The sequence below is a fragment of the Cebus imitator genome, unplaced genomic scaffold (genome assembly GCF_001604975.1).
Source record: "Cebus imitator isolate Cc_AM_T3 unplaced genomic scaffold, Cebus_imitator-1.0 Scaffold567, whole genome shotgun sequence".
NCBI lineage: Eukaryota > Metazoa > Chordata > Mammalia > Primates > Cebidae > Cebus > Cebus imitator.
In genome coordinates, this window is record NW_016107882.1 from 101,896 (window position 1) to 125,136 (window position 23,241).

The following is a 23,241-nucleotide window of genomic DNA, read 5'->3' on the forward strand; positions in this document are numbered from 1 at the left end:
CCGGCCTCAGACTCCCACCCGGGCTAGGCGGCCACCCCACCGAACCCCCGGCCTCAGACTCCCACCGGGCTAGGCAGCCACCCCACCAGACCCCCAGGGACGTCACCATTAGCTGCAGCCATGACCCATGCACCACCCACACCTCACCCTCCTGGGGCTGTGGCGGGTGCTGCACAGGACCATGAGGCGCACCCAGGCGGGACCCGCGGGGCTGGGGCCCAGGAGAGGGCAGCCGGGTGCCCAGTCCTGCCCCAGGCTGCTTGACCATTTATGCCTGTTACACTGTCCCCTTTCAGGACAGGCACCAAGATAATGACAGCTTTTAATGAAGGTCAGCTCTAAGGAAGTTCAAGTCCTGTAACAGGAACACCAAGCCTGGCAGCTGCCTGAGTCCCTGAGTGTTCCGTGGCGCCCCCTCCCTCCCTGCACCCCAGGTCCACATCCCAGCTTCAGCCACGGCCTCCTCCTCTGGTCTTGTGTTCCTTTTTCTCAAGGGTCCTGTATGTGACACTCATCAACAGGCATAAAGGATTACACAGGGACTGTACAACATAAACTGTGTGCCCCCCAAAGTCCTAGCCCCCGATGTGACTGCATTTGGAGCTGGGGCCTTTAAAGAGGCAATTAAGGTAAAATGAGGTCATACAAGGGCCCTGGTCCAATCTGCCTGGTGTCCTCTGAGAGGAGATGAGGACAGACACCCACGAAGGGACAGTCCTGTGAAAACACAGAGAGGAGCCCTCATCTGCAAGTCCTGGAGGCCCCAGGGAGGAACCAACCGAGTGGCAGCGTGGCCTTCGACAGCGGCCCCCAGTGCCGTGGGAAGCACGTGTCTGTTGCTTCCGGCCCCGGCCTGTGGTGCCGTGTGTAGGAGCCTGAGCTAAGATGATGACCAAACCGAGAAGAGCCAGAGAGGAAGCAGACGCCTGAGCGTCAGAGAAGAGGAAGGTGCACATCAGGGCTGACCCAACGAAGTACGCATCCACCGCTTCGCAGCTGGAAGGGGTTCTCGGACACGCCGCTGTTGGCTAGGCCCTGTACTGTGGGGCCGTGAGGTGAATGTGCCGCAGTGTGAACCCTGTAACGGCTGCCTCGGGAGAAGGGGGCAGAAGGAACAGGCACCGGGAGTGAAGGGGAGCGTGGGGACCCGCAGGCTGCGCTAGCGTGCGCGCAGGTGGCCAGCTACGCACCAAGTTGATGTACACTTTCGGGTGGCCCAGCGCGCCTCCGCCGCCATCGCACGAGATCACCCGAGTCTCCACCTCGCTCACCGGCTGCTCTGCTATCAAATCAATGCCAAAGTTTTCATTCACCTGGAACAAGAAGAAAAACTTACATAAACAAATACACAAACTTGCTAACTTCATACAATTTAAGCCCCACACACAAACCCATGAACCATCAGCAGGGATCTATGGTGCGTGCTTCATGTAACTACTATCACCATAGACCTTCATGACTCACAGGTAATTAAATTTAGGGTCTACACACACATTTACTTTTCATTGGAATAAATGAAAGTTTATTCCAAACAAGTTCTGAACTTAGAAATGCTGCAAGGAGCAGAGCAGCGGAGGCTTCCCCTCGGTCGCCCGTCTGACTCGGCACACGCTGGCTGCCAGGAGCCTGTGGGCTCTGCGTGCCCTCCTCTCCCCACCACACTGCCCCATCCCACCCCAGAGCACCTGCACCGCACAGGCCTTTCCCCACAGGCTCCTGTGTGCGTATCATAGGAACATTCTCTCACCAGCGATGGAGCAGATGTTTCTAAAATGCCGAAAACGCCACCCGCGCTGCAATCCACGAGACCACAGCGTCTCGCCGGCTTTCCCAGTGCTGAACACTGCTTAGATCACTCCTAAGTGTTTTCTCCTGTTTGCTGCCACCGTACACTGGGTCTCCCCATCCACTGTGTCTTCCACCTGATCATTTATGACTTGCGGTAAAGACTCTGGTAATTTCACCTCTTGCTTGCGTGCTGATGCTTTTGAGTTACAATCAAAATGGAATGAAAAAGATGTCTCCACACCACCGTGGGGGTGAAGGAGGACACAGGACTATGTGGAAATGCCAGACAGTGGGTAAGCGGACAGAAGGCTCCCACTCACTGGCGTGGGGAAGACGAGGGGTCGGCCTACATAGTCACTGATTTATACAGCACCCAAAGGAGAAACCACTGAACAGTTACTACTGTGAGAAGGACATGAGCATGACGGTTAGCCTTTCTTTGAAGTTTTATAAATTTGACTCTGAAATCATGTTTTACATTTTTCAAAGTCATAAAACTAAACTTTTAAAATGACAAAAAGGAGACAAATGAACCTAAGGAATTCCAGGAAACTCTAAGAGAGAGTAACAGGAACATTTCTAACAAGACACGTCTTAAGAATAAAAACACTTCCAAGGCAAATGAAACAACCATTGAAACAACGGGACTTTTGGTGTGGGGAAGGAACTAGAAGAGATGTCAGCTCACTGGTCCGGCAGAAAGAAGTCTCATGACCCTGAATTGAGTGTGTGACTCATCCCACATCTGATGACCACACACACCCCTCCTAGCTCCATCCCCAGGACCATGATGAACCCAGTGGCAATGAGTGCCCCGTTGCCCACACGGTGGTCTCTAAACACCCCTTCGCACCAAAGGGAAGGGACTGGGTTCTTTCAAAAATGCCTGATTCTGGGTCCAGGGCAGGAAATGGTACAGGATGAACTGCAGGCACTGCATTGTGGCACAAGTCAAGGAAGTTTTAAAGGCAACTAAGGTTGTGTCAAAAGAGGAGTCAACCTGGGGAAACCTGCCACATGGGATGATCTGGGATACCAGGAATTGGAAGGACAGGTGGATTATAAGTGCAAAGGAAAGAAACACAAATATTTACACCCATGATTCATAAATATGTCTAAAAAACTCACTAATTACCTTACTAGGCACTATGGTTTGCATGTGCTCCCCCAAAGTTCCTGTGTTGGAAATTTAATCCTCAATGCAACAGTGTTGAGAGACGGGGCCTTTCAAGGTGCTGAGGTCACGAGGGCTCTGCCTCATGAGGGATTCTGGCTGCCCTCACAGGTGGTGGCCGGGCTCCTGGTGGAAGGATGAGTTCAGTCCCCCTTCATGCACACTCTCCAGGCCTTCCACCTTCCACTGTCACCAGACACGGCCTCAACCGTGCACCTCTCAGCCTCCAGACTATAAGAAACAAATCTCTGTTCTTTATGAATTATCCAGTCTCAGGTAGTCTGTTATAGCAACACAAAACAAACAGACACTAGAGAATCAACCCATTAAAGGCTGGCAAATAAAGAGAAAGAATCAAGTATTTCTTCTGATTTTCCTGCAGAAACTTTACCTCAGGACCAAACTTTCTTTTGATATAAGTATTCAAGCTAATAAGACAGATCATATCATCATTTTACAACCCCTTATGAAATCACAGATGTAGGAGATAATGATCAAAGTCTCTTACTACAACCAGAATCGATTATGTACTATGTGGCTCCTGATGGAAGGCACATTACCTACACAGCAGTGTCACCAGGAACAAAACACCGACCCTCGATCTGATCAAGCCTCAAGATCCAACTATTTCCCAAAACACGCAGAGACAAGAGCAAGTTCACCAGCACGACAGTGATGTGGTCAGGAGGTTCCGGCCGTGGGGACTCGACAGAGGAAAGGACCTGGGCGCTCTCACGAATAAATTTTCCAATGAGAAAAAAGACAGAGCGGGGGGGTCCATGGGAACCTACAGTTTAAAAGAGACTTAAGAGACACCAACAACTGCAAGGCAGGAACGCACTTGGGCTCGGAGTCGCACGATCACATTTAAAACCATGCATGACCAAGAACATTCAACACCACTTAGATATTTAGTTTAAAGGACTTATTGTAACTGTAAGGTGTAATATTGTTGTCATGTTAATATATTGTTATTTATTTATTTTTTTTACTTTCCTGTAAAATCTAAATGTTACTATCTTTTGACTGTATAGTTAATCCTTGAACGACTCAGGGGTTGGGGGAACCGCCCCGAGTGCAGCTGAAAATCTGCTAACTATGGACTCCCCCACACTGAACTACTCACAGCCTGATGCTGACCAGAGTCTTTGCCAGTAACATCAACAGTCGATTAACACATATTTCGCATGTCACAAGTATCAAATATTGAATTCTTAGAATAAAGTAAGCTAGAGGAAGAAAATGCAATTAAGGAAATCGCAAGGAAGAGAAACTATCGACTGTCGTGAGGTGGATGTGGATCACCACACAGGTGTTCACCTCATCATCTCCACATCGAGCACGCTGACGGGGAGGAGGGGAGGGGTTGGTCCTGCTCTCAGGGTGGGGGGGTTGAGGGTATGCAGAGGCAAAAGAAAAGCCACTTATTGAGTGGACTCACAGTTCAAACCTATGTTGTTCAAGGGTCAACTTATACACGGATAAATTTAGACTCGATAAACATGATGTCAAAGATCCACTTCAAACTTACGAGGGGCTGGTGGGGCCGGGGTGGAGGCAGGGCAGAGCTGAAGTCAGACTGGCCATTCTGACACCTGTCTCGGTTGGTATAACTGTCGAAACTGACTGCCTGGGTACATGGGAAAGGGAATCCTTAGACCTCCCCTCCGTTTCATAGTTTATGCTTTTTAAAAAGCAGTAAAACATCCTGGCTTTGCAAATATGTTATGATACTCATAATGGCAAATTTGGGAACCCAGAAAGGAGACATGCCTTGATTTCCTCTGACTGTAATGAGGCAGCCCCTGTCAGCTGCCCCCGGGAATAATCAGTGAGTAAGTGCCAGGAAGACGAGGCATGAAGCACCGGGAAGCCACGGGAAGTGGAGCGCAGGCGTCTGCGCATGGAGAGGGAAGGAACTCAACTCTACACCCCCAGCAGGCCCTGAAGTCCAAGGATGGGGGTCTACCAGCACGTCCCCTCCTGGACGGCCAGCTCCACCGAGCATGACACAGCCCTCCCTCCACCTCCAACGCTGCTCGGGGGTTCCCCGGTTTCACAGCACAGCCGGGAACCTTGCATTCCTCCTACGGTCCCCGCCTCAGAGTGGAAGCAGCCACAGGGCTCGTCACCAAGTCACCCACTTCTGGAGGCGAGACTCATTCGACGCCACAGAGTCACAGAAAACACACACAGTGGGAGGCAGACACCACTCTTTCCCTTACAGATACATTTTGGAAAAGTTTATTTTTCAAGAGGTTCTGTCAGTTACAGATGACCATTCTGTAAAGTTTTCCTTGAAGGTCTATTTCCAGAAACACAGAAGGAAGTTAGAGGAAAATGAAGCCACATTAAAGCAGGAGCCCTGAGCCCTGCTGCTGGGCTGTTTCACCCGCTCCTGCGACACGGGCCTCTGCTGCCGGCCTGGCGGTTCGCCTCACACCAGCGCCTCCAGCTCTGACGGGAGCGATGTTCTGCTCACCCCTACCGCGGGCAAGGCAACTAACCAGACAAATGAAGCCTTATGGTGTAAATAATATGGTGTCTGCCTAAGTGACAAACTGCCAGGCCCCCATCATGACAGTCAGAGAGACCGGCCACCTCCCCACAGGGAGGGCAGCTGACGCCGCGACACTGGTGACTGACGTGGGATGTCCTCCTGTCATTTACCGTGCACAGCTCAAGGGTGACCCTGACCACCCATCACGAGCAAACGTCTGGCTCTAGGAGCTCAGTGCAAACGCAGGAATACAAAGAACCGGCAGTGAACACACCCAGCCACAACAAAGAGCCTCGCTCCAGGTTCAAACCCAAGGCTCCATCTCACTGGATGCTCTAGGTTCTCAAGACTCCATTCTCACCTGCTTTCACCTGGGGAAAGGTAAGAAAGGCTGAGGAGCACTGCTGCAGTTCACAAGGGAACCCCGGGGGAACTGCCACGGCAGCCCGCACGACATCTCTCGTTAAGCACACAGCGCATCATACGGTGAACTGTCCAACGACTGTCACACGCGTCCTCTGCAGGTCACTAATGTAAAAACGGGAAACTCTCTCTCCACTGACCTCTTGATCATCAACTGACTGGGCATAAAAACATCTAGGTTTAAATCTTTAGGAGTGAAAGTTCTATGACATCAAACTGAGACTACAATTATTAAAGATAAAATATAAAATGTATGATTCTGTGACACAGCATCAAAACCAATGCAAAGGGAAATAACCACGCAGCGGAATCATCGGTGTTCTGTAAAATACCCACCCCATGAATGCAGATGTATAGATTCAGAACATCGGCCATTTTTAACATCAATGCCAATAACTATATTTAGCTAAACATACATGTGTATATATGTCTATGTAAGTACGTAATTCTTAAATCACGGGACAAACTGAACTTTTCATCCAAATTAATTTTTAAACTAAGTATTTCCATAAAAATGCTCTAAACCACAATTGAGTTGTTTGTACATGTTCACACTTGCTTTGAGAATAGTGGAGTCCAGCGACTAATTTTGCCAATGCCTTGGAAGAGAAAGAATCACCAGACACAAAGACACAATAGAGAAGCAAAGAGGAAGCCCGGAGCTGCGCGAGGGAGGAAATGAAGGGCCCTCTAGCCGGCTTACCCACGAAGCCACCAGCGTGTCAACCTGGGGCTCATGAATTCATAGTTCCAATTACTTTCCCCTGGGTCCGGGGATAAATAAACCTCACTTTATAACCATTACTTCTGACAGTCCAAGCCTTTCTAAAGGAAGTAGAGACCTATGGTTCTTATTAATCCAAAAGGTTTCTTTTCAAATCCGACTGCCTTTGCCCCACTGTAAAGATGGCGTATTTGGGAGGGAAGTTGGGAGGAGGAGCACATGGAAGCAGAAGCCACAGAAGAGCTTTGGGGAGCAGCCCCGGCGTACACCAAAATGCCTGGGCCTCAAACCCTCCCTAAAGGACGCCCAGGCTGCGTCAAGACAGAGGCAGGCTCAGGCAAACCTCCCCCTTAAACCCTCCAAGGATGGGCCTGAACGCAGCACAGAGCTCTCCCCGTGTCACCAGCCAGATGATCTGAGAGCTCTGCCCTTGTCACCAGCCAGATGATCTGCAAAGGAGGAGGGTAGAATTCTAAGGCCCCTCGAGTTCAATCTTCCTCTCACTTGTGTGGCCTTCTCAGCCACTGCCATCTGACTGGGGGCCTCACCCTAGCACTCATCCCTGATTCCCAGTCCTGCCTCCCACCTGGGGCTCCAGCGGCACCAGAGGGTCAGTGCACCCACCACACGGGAACTTTTGCAGCTTCCTCCTGGTGACGCCGCCTACTCCCCTGGCCCTGGTCCTAAGAAGAGTGGCTGCTTCTTGCAGCTGCCGACCCCTGGGTCCCTCAGCACCCCGTCTCAGCTCTCTGGCATCCCTCCTGCGGCCAGCCACATGCGCCTACAAGGGCCAGCATGGTTCGGGTGGTGCTGTGCTGGCCTCGAGACACTGCTCAGTGTCGGTGAAAGATGTCACAAGTCTTCACTGCTGATCTGAGGCGTCCTGTAGTCCTGGGTGATAACACGAGTTACCGCCACGGGTGTGCAGAGCCTCCAAAGGTGCCGCGTGGGCCCAGCCTCAGGCTCACTCGCTTCCCCATCTGAGGGTGCCCTGCCCTGCTGGCCTCCTGGGAGAAACAAGAACCAGCGATGCCAGCCACGAAAGCCACAGGGAAGAACTCTGGTCGATTCCCTGCATGGGCCTAAAGCCGCTTCCCCCTCAAGTTTTTTTTTAAACTGCAGTAAATACACGTAACATAAATGTGCCACCTTTAGCATTTCTAAGGGCACTGTGTGCATCACCTTACTGCGCAGCCCTCACCACTACACATCTCCAGAACCTTCCACCTCCTAAACTGAAACCCTGTTTCCATTCAACACTACCTCCAAATTCACCCCGCCCCCGGCAACCACCAGCTACTGTTACCTCTGAGAGCCAACTCTTCTGGTCCCTCACATAAGAATCACGCGGGACGCTTCCGTGACTGGCTCATTTCACTGAGCGCAACGTCCTCCGGGTTGATCCATGCTGTGGCATGTGTCCAGTGTTCTTCCTGCTTAAGGCGGAACAATATTCCACCGTCTATGGACAGATCACATTCTGCTCATCTGCTGACAATGGACCCCCAGCTGCTTCCAGGTTTTAGTTATAGTGAACAATGCTGGGATGAGCACGAGTGGACCCCAGACCCTGCTTTCAGTTCTTCTGGGTACACACTCAGAAGTGGACCCGCTGGATTGGATGGAAGTCCTAGGTACAACTGTCTGAGGAGCCCACAGGCTGCTTTCCTTAGTGGCTGTGTCATTTTACATTCCCAGCAGCAAGGCACAAAGTTCCAATTTCTTCACGTCGTCACCCACGCTTGTTTTCTGTTTTGAGGATCTGGAGCCACTGAAAACTACTTGGTAGATTTCCTCTCTCTCGAGCGCTACTCAATTATTTCCATTAACGAAATCTGCACACACTCTTCTCAGAAGGACAGAACTTCACATCATCACAACAAAACAGCATGCCAAGTAGACATCGGCACTGTGGGCAGCTGCTCCTAAACCTGGAGACGCCATGCACCTCAGAGCCTGCTACCCAGGAGCAGAGAACCAGGCAGGTGAGATCTCTGAAGAACAGAGAGCCAGGCAGGTGAGATCACAGGGTCACAAATGGACTCAACCCTGACAGCCAGGTATCGAAGAAAACATCCAGAATCTTGCTCTGCCCTGAACGCCCAGCTGTGGGCTGTGCAGGTGGGGAGTGAGTCAGCACTGCAGAACACTTGGAGAGAGAATCTATCCCACTGGTGGGCAGATGAAGGCACAGGCTAAAGCCCCGGCTGTTCCGTAACCTGACACACAGGGGGAGAGGGCTGCACAGAGCCACACGCAAGGGATCCCAGCCTCCCGAAGCCCCGGCTGCTCCGTGATCCTGACACATGGGTGGAGAGGCCTGCACAGAGCCGCACGCAAGGGATCCCAGCCTCCTGATGTTCTGGGTTTGCTGCCTAATTCCTTTTCAAAAAGCAAAAGAAAAAACCTTGTGTATGGACACTAACATTTAAATTCAGTACTTAATCCCTCATCTACAGGGATTCAAAGCCCACGTGCCAACGACATAAGTCACTGAAGCACATAGCCCTCATAAACCCATCAGCGCAGGAGCCTGAATCCAGATGCGGCCAGGCAGGGCAGCCCCAGCTTCTGACCAACTAAGCAGATGACGCTGTCTCGTACCTGGCTATGAGGCTGCTGCAGTGCATGACCACTACCACTACACCTCACTGTAGACCTCACCCAATCACCTCTTCTATTACAGGACAGGTCACACCTGCTTTTAATTTTACATGTATGACTATAAAGCAATGAAAACTTTTCCATCAACAGTGGAGAAATACTTCCAAGTCCATTCCAGCCCTCCGCCTCATTCGTGGGACCCAGGGTGCTACCTACTCCAGAACCACGTGAGGCCTGACTTCTGGTCCCTTCCTTCAGGGTTGGGGGTGGGTGGCACATTCTCCAGCCAGGCCCGGGGGCCATGGCTTCCTTTGAAGGCACCCCCGGTCAAAACTGGGCAGGAGCCACACAGAGATACTTTCCACTTTTTCCTGCAAAGACCAGTTCAATTATCCAGCTTCCTGCTGTCGCTGTCCTACAGGTGAGGTTTAGATTCAGTTTATTCTTCCTCTTTTTTTTTTTGGAGATAGGGCATTGCTCTGCTGTCCAGGCTGGGGTACAGTGGCATGATCTCGGCTCCCTGCAGCCCTAACCTCCCAGACTCAATGATCCTTCCACCTCAGCCTCCCACATAGCTCAGACTACAGGCATGTGCCAGCATGCTGGGCTCATTTTTATATTTTCTGTAGACACGGGGTTTCACCATGTTGCTCAGGCTGGTCTTGAATGCCTGGGCTCAAGCAATCACCCCACCTTGACCTCCTAAAGTGCTGAGGGGACAGGCATGAGCCTATTGTGCCTGGCCCAGTTTACCTTTTAAAGTATTACCTGACAAAACTAGAGGGACAGTCAGATCGGGGGCTGTCAGGGGTTGGGAGGAAAGAGGGATGAACAGGTAGAGCACAGAGGATTTTCAGGGCAGTGAACTCTGTACAATACTGTCATGGTGGACACATCACTACACATCTGCCCAAACCCTAGAATATACAACATCAGGAGTGAACCTGTGGACTTGAGTTAATCATAATGTATCAGTATCAGCTCATCAGCTGCGACAGAGGCAGCACACAAATGAGACATGGCAGTGAACAGCAGAAACTGAGGGGGGTGGGGTGCTGTGAAAACTCTACTTTCTTCTACTTTTTCTGTAAATCTAAAAGTGTTCCAAAAAAATTAAGTCTTTCACAAGCCAAAAAACTACTATTATAAATAGTGCTAAACACAAATTTGTGCTGAAAGGAGAGCTTGGCAAGATGCCCACTCATCATGTTATAAACACGCCTTGAACCTCCAAGGTGTGATGCCAAGGCATGCCCCGGACACTCGGGATGCTGAATGGGGGGAAGGCACTGGAGAGGCTGGGCCGGCTGGAGCACTGAGGTCATAGCCAGGACGGCCTGGGTGAGCTGCCATCACAGGCACGACTACCACACTCTCCTGCACCCAACCTTACTGGCTTCACCAATCCTGATTCTGTTTGGTTTCTTTTTAAGTTGTTTCCGTGCTACCCTGTGCTACGCCAACCAGAAATCAGAAGCTACACAAAGAATGTTCAGCAGAGAGGTGTTTGTGACTGGGACCCACGTATTTGCTACATCACAGCAAGAACTGAGTTAGGGAGCTGGGCTGGGGGCCAGGTTGCAGGAATGAGCACAATGGTTTCAGGAACAATCTGCTCTGGAAATGTTCTACCTGGGGCTCCTACCTTGTCCCCACAACCCTGCCACGACACCCACAAAGCAGGGATGTCGAGTACAGCGACTGCCTCAGTAACAACGACCCATCGACGCCCAGGAAACCTGAGAATGGGCACCACATCACACTGAGAGAAAACTCCCCTTCTCCACGATCACTGCCAAAAGAAACCAAAGGGCCTGTGAATCCTCTCAACATCCATTGGTTTCCACCTTCCAAATGTCAAGTCCATGTACCTAACAAGGATGACCAAGATAGCCTGCATGCAGAGGAAACGTCCCATTCCCAATGCCATGGGCTCCTTTGTGTCAATCACTGGGCTACAGCACTGGAGAAGGTAGCATACAGAACAGATGCTTCTACTCAGAATACACTAACAATTCAAATAAACAAAACAAGGCTTTCTGAGGATGGAGAGGAGCAGGGCTCGCCATATGTCACCACGTACTAGACAATTACATGTGATCTCACTGGAGACTTATGATTCTACTCAAAACATTCACAGGGTTTCCATTTTACAAATGAGAAAACTGAACCTATGCTGTGATTCCACCTCACAATTGTCACACTGCAAGTCCACACGGCTTCTACTCCCGAGAGGCAAACCCACTAGACACGACCCCTCTCCACCACCACGATCCTGGCAGACATCACTAATCAATCACGACACACTCTTTCACTGAATGTGGATCAAGCCTCAAGATCTTTCTCAACCCAACATTTGAGGGCATTGTCAAATAATCAACCACCATAATACAAACTTCTCTGACACCCACTCATCAAATCATACAACAGTGAACCAGATGAATTTTGAAAATGTGAATTTACATTCAATTCATGATCATGTGAGCTTCACCGGAATGCCCTGGAGCTCCAGGACAGAAGAAGAAAAACTATACACTGGGAATGGATAATGTAACCAAGATTAAGGGAGAAGGGAAAATATATGATTTAAGGATCGTTAAGGTGTTAAGAAGAAGAACCAGGCTAACCAAAGTGGGAAAAAGAATGAAAAAAAAATTCCAGAAACATGGAAGCATGCCTGAGCTAATTAAGAATTCAGGAGCTCACAGACATGAACGATAGGTAGTCAGGTTTAAAAAAAAAAAAAAAAAAAAAAAGGCTGATTTAGGCAGAAGGATTCTAATTTCAACATTCTTTCTCCAGTGGTCACTCAGAGATGACCTGAACTGATCTTCCTTCACAATGTATAGAGCTAACAGACCCACTAAGGGAAGAAAAACTCATGTGAATTTTCAGCTTATCACTGTGAGTCCCTGTAAAAACACATACTAATTTATTTGGTGAAAACTATGAAAAACACACCTCCTCCAGGCTGTTAAAAGAGTAATTTTTTAAAGTTGATACAGAATAAGGCATGAGAATTTAAAAAAAGATAACTTCCACTTATATATAAACCAGAACTACAGTTGCCATGTTATGCAATGTATTTACGGGGGAAACAAGACACAAACAGACACAATTAATATTAGAAGGTAGAATCCCATCCAGAACTACTAGGGTCCTTGCAATAGGGGGAGAATTTATTTAAATCTTATATATTAATTTTTATTTCTTGTTGGTTACATAAAAGTTTTATGAAAGCTCACCTCTCTTCATTAAAACTTTTACTCACCTCTTTCTGACGACCTACAAACCGAACTCTCCTGTAGTCTTTTTCATCATAAACCTGGAAAAAAGACCAAAAAGACCATGTGTGACTTTTACAGCCTAATTCTGAAAAAAGTGACTTCGTATCAATCATAAATATTACAGGTGAGTGTTTTTCTTAACTTTCATGCCATTGATGGAAAGTCAAACAAGTGAGGGGCACAGTACACAGTTAATCAGGAACATTTTTAACAAGATACCTGGGATGAAAACGGGTGAGCACCTGAATCAGAGGGCAGCACAGAGAAGTAGCCCGGGAAGGTGAAGCTAAGGAGGAGAGACAAATCCTCACCGAGGAGAACCGCCCCAGCCTCCTTTCGCATATGGCCAGGTGGCTTTATATATCCCTCTTAATAAATCTCCTAGGACACATTTACCTTTGTTCTTCATTTTGGCTTGCAATATTTGTGTGCTTTGGACAACAACCGACTTCTCAGATTACTAAAGTTTATTATTGAAGATTACACAAATTCTAAACGCTGACCCAAAAAATCAGCGGCCACGGACGGCCTATGGGCAGTCACTCCACAGCAAAGGCTGCCCGCCGGGGAGCCTTCCCGTTCCAGAGCCCGCAGGCCCCGGGAGGACGAGACCCACCGCTGCCGCCGCCGTCACCGTCCCGACCCGCAGGCCCCCTTCCCGGCGCGTGAGCGACACAAGCACAACCTTACCACGACCTGCGCGGCCGCTGGTACAGAACCAGAGCCGCGTATGCCCGGCGAGCCCACCGCCACCAGCCGCCGGAGGTGCGGCCGGAGGAAGAGGAGTCTTGTACCCAGCGGCCGTTACCTGGCCAGTGTGTGTGATCTTCTCCCCGGTCGGCGAGACCTGCACCCCGAAACACCTGGCGCCGAGGGGCAGGCTCCGCGCAGCCGCGCCGGACTGGCACAACAGCCGGCAGAAGGTCGCCGCCGCCGCCGCCATTTTGCGCGGCTGACCTTTGACCCGGCGCAACGTCGCTCTTAGAGCCGACGCATGCGCACGGCTTCTGTCGGCGCCCATACTCCCGGGACTTATTTCGCTCTGGGGAGCGCGCGCGGGTCGGGGCGGAGGGTGCGCATGCGCTGCGCAGGTGGCGTCTCTGGCCTCGAACTCCCGACCTCAGGTGCTCCTCCCGCCTTGGCCTCCAGAGTGCTTGGATTACAGGCGTGAGCCACTACACCCGGCATAGGTGCAGCCTCTGGCGATTGCAGCCTCAGGCTGGAGCTAGGGCCCGGATGAGGCAGGCCGCGGTGTGCGCAATCTTCAGCTCTTAGGAGTTCCCAGTGGTTCTTATTTAAGGGACAGGCAGGGGAGGATGCAAACTGAAAAGACATTGTTTATGTTCCTATGGTAACCGATAATCATGAGACGTTTACATATCAAAAACTTTTATTGGGTGAAGGAGTCGACTGCTTAGCAGAAGAGACTGGAAGTGCATTCTCCTGGTTCAAGGCAAGCGTTCCTGTGTGAGGTTCTGGGGAACCGCGGAGGAAGAGTATATTTGGAAGATTTCTGCAGCAGAGCTTAGTACGCCAATTGTCTTTATCCAGCATGCAAACACAGCCTCTAAAAAGGCCCATTTTGTTCAGAGCTGACTTGGGTACAAATCCCAGCTTAACGCTCCAGCATCCAGCTTTTATTTGCTGTGGTCAGAGCCTGAGGACCAGGTGACTCCAAGAACAAAACACTAGAGACGGATGAGAGGCCGGGGAGACGAAGAGGGAGAAAGGCGGTGAGAAACAAGAATGCACAGAAAAAGCCCCCGAAAACTGGGAATGCTGTCCCAGTAAACGTGGTGGTCAGGGGCAGATTTGTCCTGGAGCTGATAAACTCCGCAGGCCCGCCTGGTGTTCGCCGAGTCAGGAGTGAAAAGTGGACGCTGCGATGCGCCCGATGCGCCCGAAGCGTTGGGGCCTGCACGGAGCGCGGGGTGGATGCAGCCACCTCTGCAACTCGCCTGGACACACGCAAAGGGAGGCGGGTGGAGCCACGGGTACATCCCTGAAAAGGCAGGGATAAGCGAGCTAACTGTAGAATCTAGGTGGCAAGTATACGGGTGCTCACTGTAAAGGCCTCCCCCTTTTTCTACATGTCTGAAGCGTTCCATAACGTCGGGGAAAACAGCCGTACCCAGTTGGAACTAGTGCCGGTCTCCGCTCGTTTCCCGGAGCCCGTTGACATTTCTCCCGGGATGTCCCCTTAAAAACATGTCCTCTTTCTCAGTTTTTTGACTTTGGTACTTGTCAGCTTTTTCTAAGGTCTAATGGGTTGTAATTTCTTTTTGGTTGCGAATATCCATTTTCGTCCCTGTTTTTCGCACCTTTTGCCGGGAGCGCCCCAGTCCCACGGCACAGGTGTGCCCCTGCCCGCAGGGAGTGCGCAGTCTGCGAGCCTCGCTCTCCAGCGCCTGCGCACTCGCGGCTGCGCTTCTGCGCCCGCCACTGGACGTGGGCACGCCACGTGACTCCCGCCGCCATTTTTCTTCCTGGCAGCGGCGTCCGCGTCCCAGTGCGCAGGCGCAGGCGCGGGCCGAAGGCTTGGGGCTCGGTACCTGCGCTGCCTTCTCAGGTCAGGGGTCCCGGGTTGGAGAGGCGGGGGCCGGCCACCTTGGGTCCCCTAGGCCCGTCTCCCCGAGTGGTCCGCGGTCAGAGAAGCGTGGACCGGCCCTGGCGGTGTCGGAGGGTCGGGTGGGGGGCGGGTCCGACCTCGGGCGGCGGGAGGGGGTGTCGAGCGACCCCGGGGCGGGGGGGGGGGGACCCCGCGGCTTCCGAGCGCGACCCCACAGCCCGCGCGCAGAGCCTGCCCCGGGGTCGCGGTGTCCTGCGGGCGCTGCAGACGCAGCTCCTCCCAGCCCGGGCCGCTGAACCGTGGGGCCCCGGGCGCGTGGGGAAGCAGGGGCGGGCGGCCGGGCTGCCAGGGCTCGGAGCACTTCCCAGCGGAGGCGGGGCGTTGCGGCCTCGGGGTTTTGTCCTGAAACTGGCCCGAGGGGTCCCTGGGACTGGGGAGAGTGGGACGGAGGGGTCGTCCGCTGAACCGCCCTTGACCCGGCGTGACTGTCGGAAAGGGATGCGGCCTCAGCGTAAGGGCCTCCCGGCCATTCAGCCGCTCCTCGGCATCGCGCGGCTGTGCGCACCCGCCGACACCTCAGCGGGCGGGAAAGGGAAGGCAGCCGCCGTCCAGGCCCTGACTCTCCTGGCACACTTGGCCGATTAAGGCAGCCGAGCCTGTGGTCGAGGCTGCAGCTGGTGTGGAAACGCTCTCCGACCCCGCAGTCGCTGCCTTCCCAAGCCTCAGTGAAACGGGAAAGGACGCCTTAAATAGCGGGTGGAAACACAGGAGAAGCTGTAACACCTTTTTTTCCCCCTCCCATAGATCGCCACGACATGGCAACTCTTTTAATAAGGAAAATGGTGAACCCTCTGCTGTGTCTCAGTCGTCACACACTGAAGCCTCCAGCCCTCTCCACGTTCCTGTTGGGATCCCTTCGAGGTGCGGCCCCCGTGGCTGTGGAACCGGGGGCAGAAGTGCGGTCATTTCTCTCCCCCGGCCTCCTGCCGCACCTGCTGCCTGCGCTGGGGTTCAAAACCAAGGGTGTCCTTAAGAAACGCTGCAAGGACTGTTACCGGGTGAAGAGGCGGGGCCGGTGGTACATCTACTGTAAAACCCACCCGAGGCACAAGCAGAGACAGATGTAGTCCCTTTCCCTCCAGTCACGCACATTCTCGTCATCGGGAGTGCTTGTGTCTTAGGAATTATCGCATCAGGGAGTCAGGAGAGCGACTGGAGGCAAACGCCCTAAAGGTTACCTGTCACTTACCAGTTCAAATGAGGACCTATAGAAGACATTGCATCATCTCATTTCTAAAACGCTCCAATTAAAAACATTTTCCTGTTTGAATAGACTGAATAGCTTAGTTCATTCATTCTCCCTGAACTCTGGCTGCAGTAGGGGTGGGGTGGTGCGGGGTGTGAGGCGGGGCAGGAGTTCTTTAGTCTCCTGAGGCTGCTTAGGGCCTCTTGGGAGTCAGTGTTTGGTCACCTGTCCTTGCACAAACCAAGCTTAGTGGCTTCAATCATCCATTTTCCGTTGCTCACAAATTTGTGAGGCATTTGGCATGGGCTCGGCGGAGCTGTCTGATCTATGTGGCATTAACTTCAGGACTCACTTCCAAGATGGCACCAGCACTCCTGTCTGGGGCCTCAGTGCCGCTCAAACGGCACGTGGCACCTCTGGCTCAGGGCGTGGCTTGCGCTGCCCAAGAGTGAGCTTCCCGAGATTGTCTTGAGAAACCCACTCGGACGCTGGGAGGCTTCCTATGACCCAGCCTGAGAAATTCTCTCGTGGCATTTCTACTGCACTCTGTTGGTTCAGCAAGTCCCTAGGGTGAGCCCAGATTCAGGGGGAGGTGAGGAGCTCCCTTGCTAGAGGATGGCCACACCTAAGCTGGCAAGGACTTAGAGGGATGGAGCGGGCTGGTCCTGGCCAGCTCACCTGGATTAGGAGTTGGAGGCCCAAGCTTGGCGGAGCGCTGTCGGCTCAGGCTGCCATAACAAAGTACCTTCAGAGGGAGTTTGTCAGCAAGTGTGTTCTCGGTTCCGGAGCTGGACATAGGAGATCAAGGTGAGAGCAGAGTTGGTCCCTCCTGAGGCCTTCTTGGCATGTAGAGGGGTCTTCTCCCTGCATTCTTACATGGGCATCCGTCTGCATCTGCCCTAACCTCATAAGAGACACCAGTCCTGTTGGTTAAGGGCCCACCTCAACGACCTCAATTTAATCTCTATATTGTCTCCAAATATAATCACCGGAGGTCCTGGGATCAGGATGTCAGCATACAAATTTGGGGGTGGGGAGCACCGTCCAATCCAGAGCAGGTGCTGAGATGTTGGGACGGCCTTCCCACGGCTCCTTTCCTCCTGGCCAGGACCGCCTCCCCTTCTCCCAGAAAAGGAGCTTCTTGAGACGGAAAACCATGCAAGGAGCCTAGCCCGGGGGAGCGCCCTCCTGCCCAGATCAGCAGCAGGGGGCAGCAAGGTCACCTAGAAAGGCCTGGTGGGGCAGCAGAGGGGCACCATGACCACATCAGGCCAAAGCCCAGCCCGAATGCCCACATGACTTCAGGGGGAGCAGACGCTAGTGTGGGTTGCCGTGAACTCCGTGCTGTGCCTGTTCACCCTCGAAACAGGAGGGCGGACAGGAAGGGCCTCTGCAAGCGGCTTCATGTGGGTGTTGCAGCCCACAGGCATCTGGCCCAGATGAAGAAAGTGGAGGGCATGTCTTCCCTGAAAGAGATGGGAGGCAGCTCTGGGAAGACCCTGCTTCTGTGCAGTGAAAGGGAAGCCCTCACAAGCTGTTCTTAATTGAGGCGTTGTGGATGCTTTAGAGGGTGTGTCCCAGGAGACCCTGAAAATGTCAGAAGCCAGACCCCACGAGGAGGCCTGTTGTGTACCGGGTCCGAGAATAGTTCAAGAGAGGGGACTTTGCTCAAGCATGTGTGTGTTTGTGTATGTGGCATATGTGTGTGCATGCATGTGTGCACATATGCATGCACGTGTCTGCATACGCCACCTGAACAGTGCGGGAGGGTGTGATGAGTCAGCAGGGTTGCCGTAGTGACCCAGTGGACTGCGACCTCCAGCCAGTGGGCACACCATGTCTCTGATTTCTCACGGGTGGGTGACGTGGTTTTGAGAACCAGAGGGGCCTGATGGCCCCGCTTGCTGATGCTTCCTGAGCACCTTAGCCCGGACCCTGGGGTGTGGAGGAGGAGAGGCGCTGCTGCCCTCACCCTTTCCGTGAGGAGCATGTGGCACAAAAATGGAGGCTGGTGAGTGCTGTGCATGAGGCGTGCCAGCTCCTCCAAGGCAGAGGTCAGGGTGCCCCCTGGAGGGGGTGACGGCCATGCCGAAACTTTAAGGTTGCAGGGGACGCAATGCGAGGAGGGGCCTGAGGCTGGGCACGGGCAGGGGGCACCCAAGCCAACCTGCGTGGACGAAAACCGGGCGTGCTTTTGCAGCACACGGTGCTCTGTCTAGACGCCTGACTGCCGGCTGCACAGCTGTGGTTGGGTGTGATGTGCTTGTGCGCCATGGAACTGTGGGCATGCACAGTCGTGGTCTCTTGACGATTGCGCAGACGCATCCCCAGCGAGGCAGCTTGGCATAAGGGCCAACGGGAAGGAATAAAGAAGGTACGGATTTCACGGCACACTTGATCCAATGGGGAAATGGGGGTATTCTGCTAATTTTGCTTGAGCAGAAATCTAAGGCTGATAATTACGCACCCAGGCTTCAGTCCAGAACAAGCTGTTAATAAAAGAGCTCTGCAGAAGCAGGCCAGGCCCCTGGACCTCACCGCTGTGGACTTCTGGGCTGGGTCATGCTCTGGGCTCCTCCTGGGCAAGGCCAGGTGTTCAGCAGCCCTGGGCTCCACCGCAAGATGCTGTGGCACCCTGCCCACGAGCAGGGCCGACCAAAAGTGCCCCAGACACTGCCAAGCACTCCCCTGGGGGCAATATGTTTCCTCAACTGTGAACCAGGGTTGCTGCCGCCTGTCCTAATGGGCACACCTCATGACGAGGGCTGAGAGGCACGTGCCTTGGGAGGTGATCTCAGAAGTCAAGGTGGGGAGTGGGGACACAAGCCAGGGAGGGAGAGGAGCTTCCAGGGCACAGAACGGGAGGGGCACTGGGTGCCACCCTGCTTGTCCCCTGAGCCCCACTCCAGCAGAATGTGCCTTGGTGTCCCCCAGGGACGAGGATGGGGGACTGTTTATGTACAAATGCTTATCACCCATGGTTGAGAGTCACCATGTAGGGCTTAAATTCCAGACACTTCTAAGCCACCCGAAGGCGGGCTGAGCAGGTATGTCCTCATGGGCACAGAGAATGGCGACTGCAGAGAGAGGAGGGGTGGGCATGTGGGCTGGCAAGGTCGTCCTGTCAGGAGCTGCCCCTGCACTCGGGTGACCCGCTGGTGGGCCGGGGCCCTGCCAGGCACCATCCCCGTCTTGCCAACGTCCTTCCTGTCTTCTGAAGGTGTGGTGCCCATGAACTGAAGAATGGATTGAAAATCCTTTGAGAAGTTGTAAGTGCTATTCAGGTACTCATCATTAGGGTTAGTCTCTCAAGGGACTTTTAGAGTAGGGTCACCTGGGGACAGCAGTGCAAGCGAAGGAAAAGCGAATGCCAAACAGATGGGGAGAAGAACATGGGAGCTGTCTCTGGCTTTCCAGAAGGAGACGGTTCCCTGCCGCCGAGCAGGAGCCAAGGCGCTCTGTGGGACACGTGGCTACTCACGACCGGGTCTAACTGGCAGACCACCTGCCTGGACGCATCGCCGTCACTCACCCAGAGAACGGGAGGGAGATTGGTGCTCCTGGGTCCAGGTCTCCTTCCTCTGCCAGACCTACGGTGGGGGCTGGGGCTTCCCTGCCTCCCTGCAAGTGGGCACAGCTGTGAGACCTTCTGTGGCCTATGAGGCTGACTGAGGGTCGCCCACGGTCGCTGAGCAGACGTGACGTCACGTCTGCTTTGCAGCAGAAGGGCTCACCACGTGGTGCATTTACTCTTCCTGAAGCAATGGGGAGGCCATCGGGAGATGGAAGAGTGAAAGCACTCAGCGGGAATCCAGCCGCCATGGCCCGTGGGTCACCGGGTGGACTCGTGTGAGCAGGTCACCCCGTTGTGTGTTAATGCGCTTGAGCTTGGTGTCTGCTGGCGCAGCTGAGCGTGTGACAGAGGCGAGAGGGATGTGGAGAAAGCGATGGGGGCGGGGGCACCCCCGGGTTTCCTCAGCTTCCTGCCTCGGGCAAGAAGCTTCCATGGAAGCCTCATGGTGAAAAGGGGGCAGGCGCCACCCGGCCCTCCCGCAGGGTTCTGGGAACCCAGAGAGCTGGGGACTGTGGTCTCAAAGTTTGTGTCGCCAAAAATTCTGGTGTTGAAACCTAATCCTCAGTAGGAGTGTTTGGGAATGGGGCCTTCGGGAGGTGACTCAGTCCTGCGCCAGGGCTTCATGAGGCGGTCTGGGCCTTGGAAAGGGACCCCAGAGAGCCAGCTCGCCCGGCCACCATGTGAGGAGAAGCCCCAGCAGACACGGAAGCTGCGGCGTCTTGATGCTGGACTCCAGCCTCCAGAGCTCTGAGGAACAGTTTCCCGTCTGTGGCCAGGCCGTCGGAGGAATTTCGTCACTGCAGCCTGAACAGACGAGCACTCTGCGTGAGGGCCGAGCCTGCGCCCCAGCGCGCTGGGGTCTGTAGCACCCCCCGGCCGGCCGCGAGCACTGGGCAAGCGAAGGCGGACCTGCCCGTCCGTGGCGCTCAGGAGAGGAGGCCCGTCTCCACCTCGCTCACCCTTTTGAAGGCCACATCCACACTTTGCTCTATGGACTTGGCTGAACGGTCCTGCCCAAGAGAACCCTGAGCACCTCTGGCACTGGAGTATGGGACAAGAAGTTGACACTGGATTTTCCTGGATTTTCCTGGAAATGCACGTTCAGCGACGGGCAGATGTGACACCCAGCTCTGGCTCAGCCCTATAACAAATGGCGTGGCTGGCCGCACGTGAGCCGTCACGAAACTCACGCCAAGACATATTTCTGAATATTAAATATACTAAGAAAGTTGTATAGTAGTGTGCAAAGTATGTTTTCATTTAAGTAAAAAACATAAATCGAAGCACATGTTTTTTGAAGCCACGGTATTTAGAGAACTTTGTAAGAAAAATTCTGGAGCAACACACTGCAAATTCTCAGGGAGAGGGGAGGATCGACGGGAGTGTAAGGTGAGGTTCACTTTTTGTGGGTTCGAATTTTGTTGAGTTGTGTTTATATCTTTTATGTTGATACGTAGAAAAACATAAAAATCGGTGAACAATATGCGTTTCCAAAATAATCTGAGCAATGAAACAGCTCTCAGGGAAAAGTGAGGCTCCCTCCCCAGCCACTCCATGCCCTCCCCTTTGCCAGTCAGGCTAAGCGTCTATTCTGGGGGTTTTCTATAGTCACACCATGGCTTCCATTTACTCAGATGTACCACGTGCCTCCCACACACAGCCATGATTCTCAGGCCCGTGGGGCTTGTTTCCAGGCCTTGTAGAAGAGGAGCTGAGGGCCCTGCCGGGGATGCGCTGGGCAGGGGCAGGGCCCAGGGACAGCCCAGCCTCAGGGCCCTGCCGTCCGCCTGGGACTGCAGCTGCCTTCATCTCACCCCTTCCTGGTGTTACAGAGTTCACAGGAATTCCGTGAGCTGGATTCCAGCGCTTCCTGCCAGGAGGCAGCTCCTCTGGGAAACCTCCGGCCCCGCCCGAGGTGACCACGTGGTGATTTCTCACCCCCCCCACCCCGAGGTGACCGCGTGGTGATTTCTCCCCTCCCCAGCTGACCGCATGGTGATTTCTCCCCACCCCCGAGGTGACTGTGTGGTGATTTCTCCCACAGCTGCCTGCAGCTTTCATTCTCTTTTTTCCCTTTGGGGGCTGCAGGGCTACCGGATCACCCGCCACATAACCCAGTAAATACTTGAACTCCTATCACCTGTTGTTAAGCATGTCTTTAATCTTAAAGGGTGGAGTGGAGAAGATACATGCACTCTAGGCTCTTCCTCGGTACGTTGGTGGTACATGTCTGAGCTTTAGCGTGGCCAACTGCATCCAGTGATGGTATCCTCCAGAAGTTTGTATCGGGGCCACTGCCTGTTTTTGTTGATAAAGTTTTATTGGCACATGGCCCCTTGCTCATTTATTCATCCCACGGTCTGTGCATGTTTCCATGGCCACAGCAGAGTTGAGTAGTTGCCTCAGAGCACAGAAAGGTTTTGCTTTCTGGCTCTTGGCAGAAAACATTTGCCAACCCTGTTCTATTCTAGAATATTCACCACAGCAGGTGCAGCCTCTGCCCATCAGAGCTATGGTGTGTGCAGCTGTGTGTCCACGAGGGTAATTCTCTTCTGAAAGCTGTGTGTGCAGAGATTTTTGGGAGCCCCAAGACTCTCCTTTCTGCTCTAAAGATCTTCGAAGAGCCGTTACTCATTTTTAAAAGTCAAAAAGTAAAAATAGGCTAGGCACGGTGGCACATGCCTGTAATCCCATCGCTTTGGGAGGCTGAGGCAGATGGTTCACTTGAGGTCAGGAGTTTGAGACCAGCCTGGCCAACATGGTGAAACTCTGTCTCTACTGAAAATACAAAAGGAAAAAAAATAGCCGGGCATGGTGGTGCGCACCTGTAATCCCAGCTACTCATGAGGCTGAGGTAGGAGAATTGCTTGAACCTGGGAGGTGGAGGTTGCAGTAAGCCAAGATCGCACCACTGCGCTCCAGCCTGTACAACAGAGCAAGACTCGGTCTCAAAAAAAAAAAAAAAAAAAGTATAAACAAACAAGGAGAAGATTTTGAGAAGGTCTCTCCTTCCTCTCTTTGGTGTGTGCTTTCCTCTCGGTCTGACTACTGGGAGCAGCCCTCGCGTGTTTCCACCGCGTCACACCTTGCACACTTGCATGCACTTTCACACGTCCCTTCGATTGTCTGCACGCAGTCCCAGGCAGGAGTGACACTCTCCTTTGCTTCATCACTCAGATTATTTTTGACTTTTTGCAAAATTTAAATCTTGAAATAATGTGCTGTCCCTAAATTTAAAGTGTAAAGCCCTAAGAACTCAATGAACTGGTTTTCATATAAAAGCACTTTGGAAAAAACGGTGACCGATATTATTATTTTTTTGTTTTATTAAAAAAAGAAAAAAAAAAAACCT

The 23,241-nt window shown here is 52.9% G+C and overlaps 2 protein-coding genes across 3 annotated transcripts in view; one reads left to right on the forward strand and one right to left on the reverse strand.

The window, feature by feature from the left end:
* The window catches only part of NDUFS6 (NADH:ubiquinone oxidoreductase subunit S6), a 14,712-nt gene extending 1,224 nt beyond the window's left edge, over positions 1 to 13,488 (reverse strand). The window contains exons 1-3 of the mRNA XM_017515969.2: positions 13,309 to 13,488; positions 12,485 to 12,538; positions 1,191 to 1,313 (exon numbers count right to left, since the gene is read on the reverse strand). Coding sequence (XP_017371458.2) covers positions 1,191 to 1,313; positions 12,485 to 12,538; positions 13,309 to 13,443 — 312 coding nt within the window. The 5' untranslated portion in view covers positions 13,444 to 13,488. The remainder of the gene's footprint in view (positions 1 to 1,190; positions 1,314 to 12,484; positions 12,539 to 13,308) is intronic.
* A 389-nt stretch (positions 13,489 to 13,877) lies between these two features.
* MRPL36 (mitochondrial ribosomal protein L36) lies at positions 13,878 to 16,404 on the forward strand. 2 transcript variants are annotated; one of them, XM_037734027.1, is made up of 2 exons: positions 13,878 to 14,366; positions 15,874 to 16,404. In XM_037734027.1, the coding sequence occupies exon 2, from the start codon at positions 15,885 to 15,887 to the stop codon at positions 16,194 to 16,196; it is 312 nt and encodes a 103-aa protein (XP_037589955.1). In that variant the 5' UTR covers positions 13,878 to 14,366; positions 15,874 to 15,884; the 3' UTR covers positions 16,197 to 16,404. The 2 variants fall into 2 exon arrangements, with proteins under 2 accessions (XP_037589955.1, XP_017371459.1); XM_017515970.2 differs by lacking the exon at positions 13,878 to 14,366 and adding an exon at positions 14,971 to 15,069.
* The last annotated feature ends 6,837 nt before the right edge of the window (positions 16,405 to 23,241 follow it).

What these genes read in the sequence shown, in the direction of transcription:
- MRPL36 (XM_037734027.1), top strand. Translation starts at nt 15,885, where the DNA reads ATGGCAACTCTTTTAATAAGGAAAATGGTGAACCCTCTGCTGTGTCTC.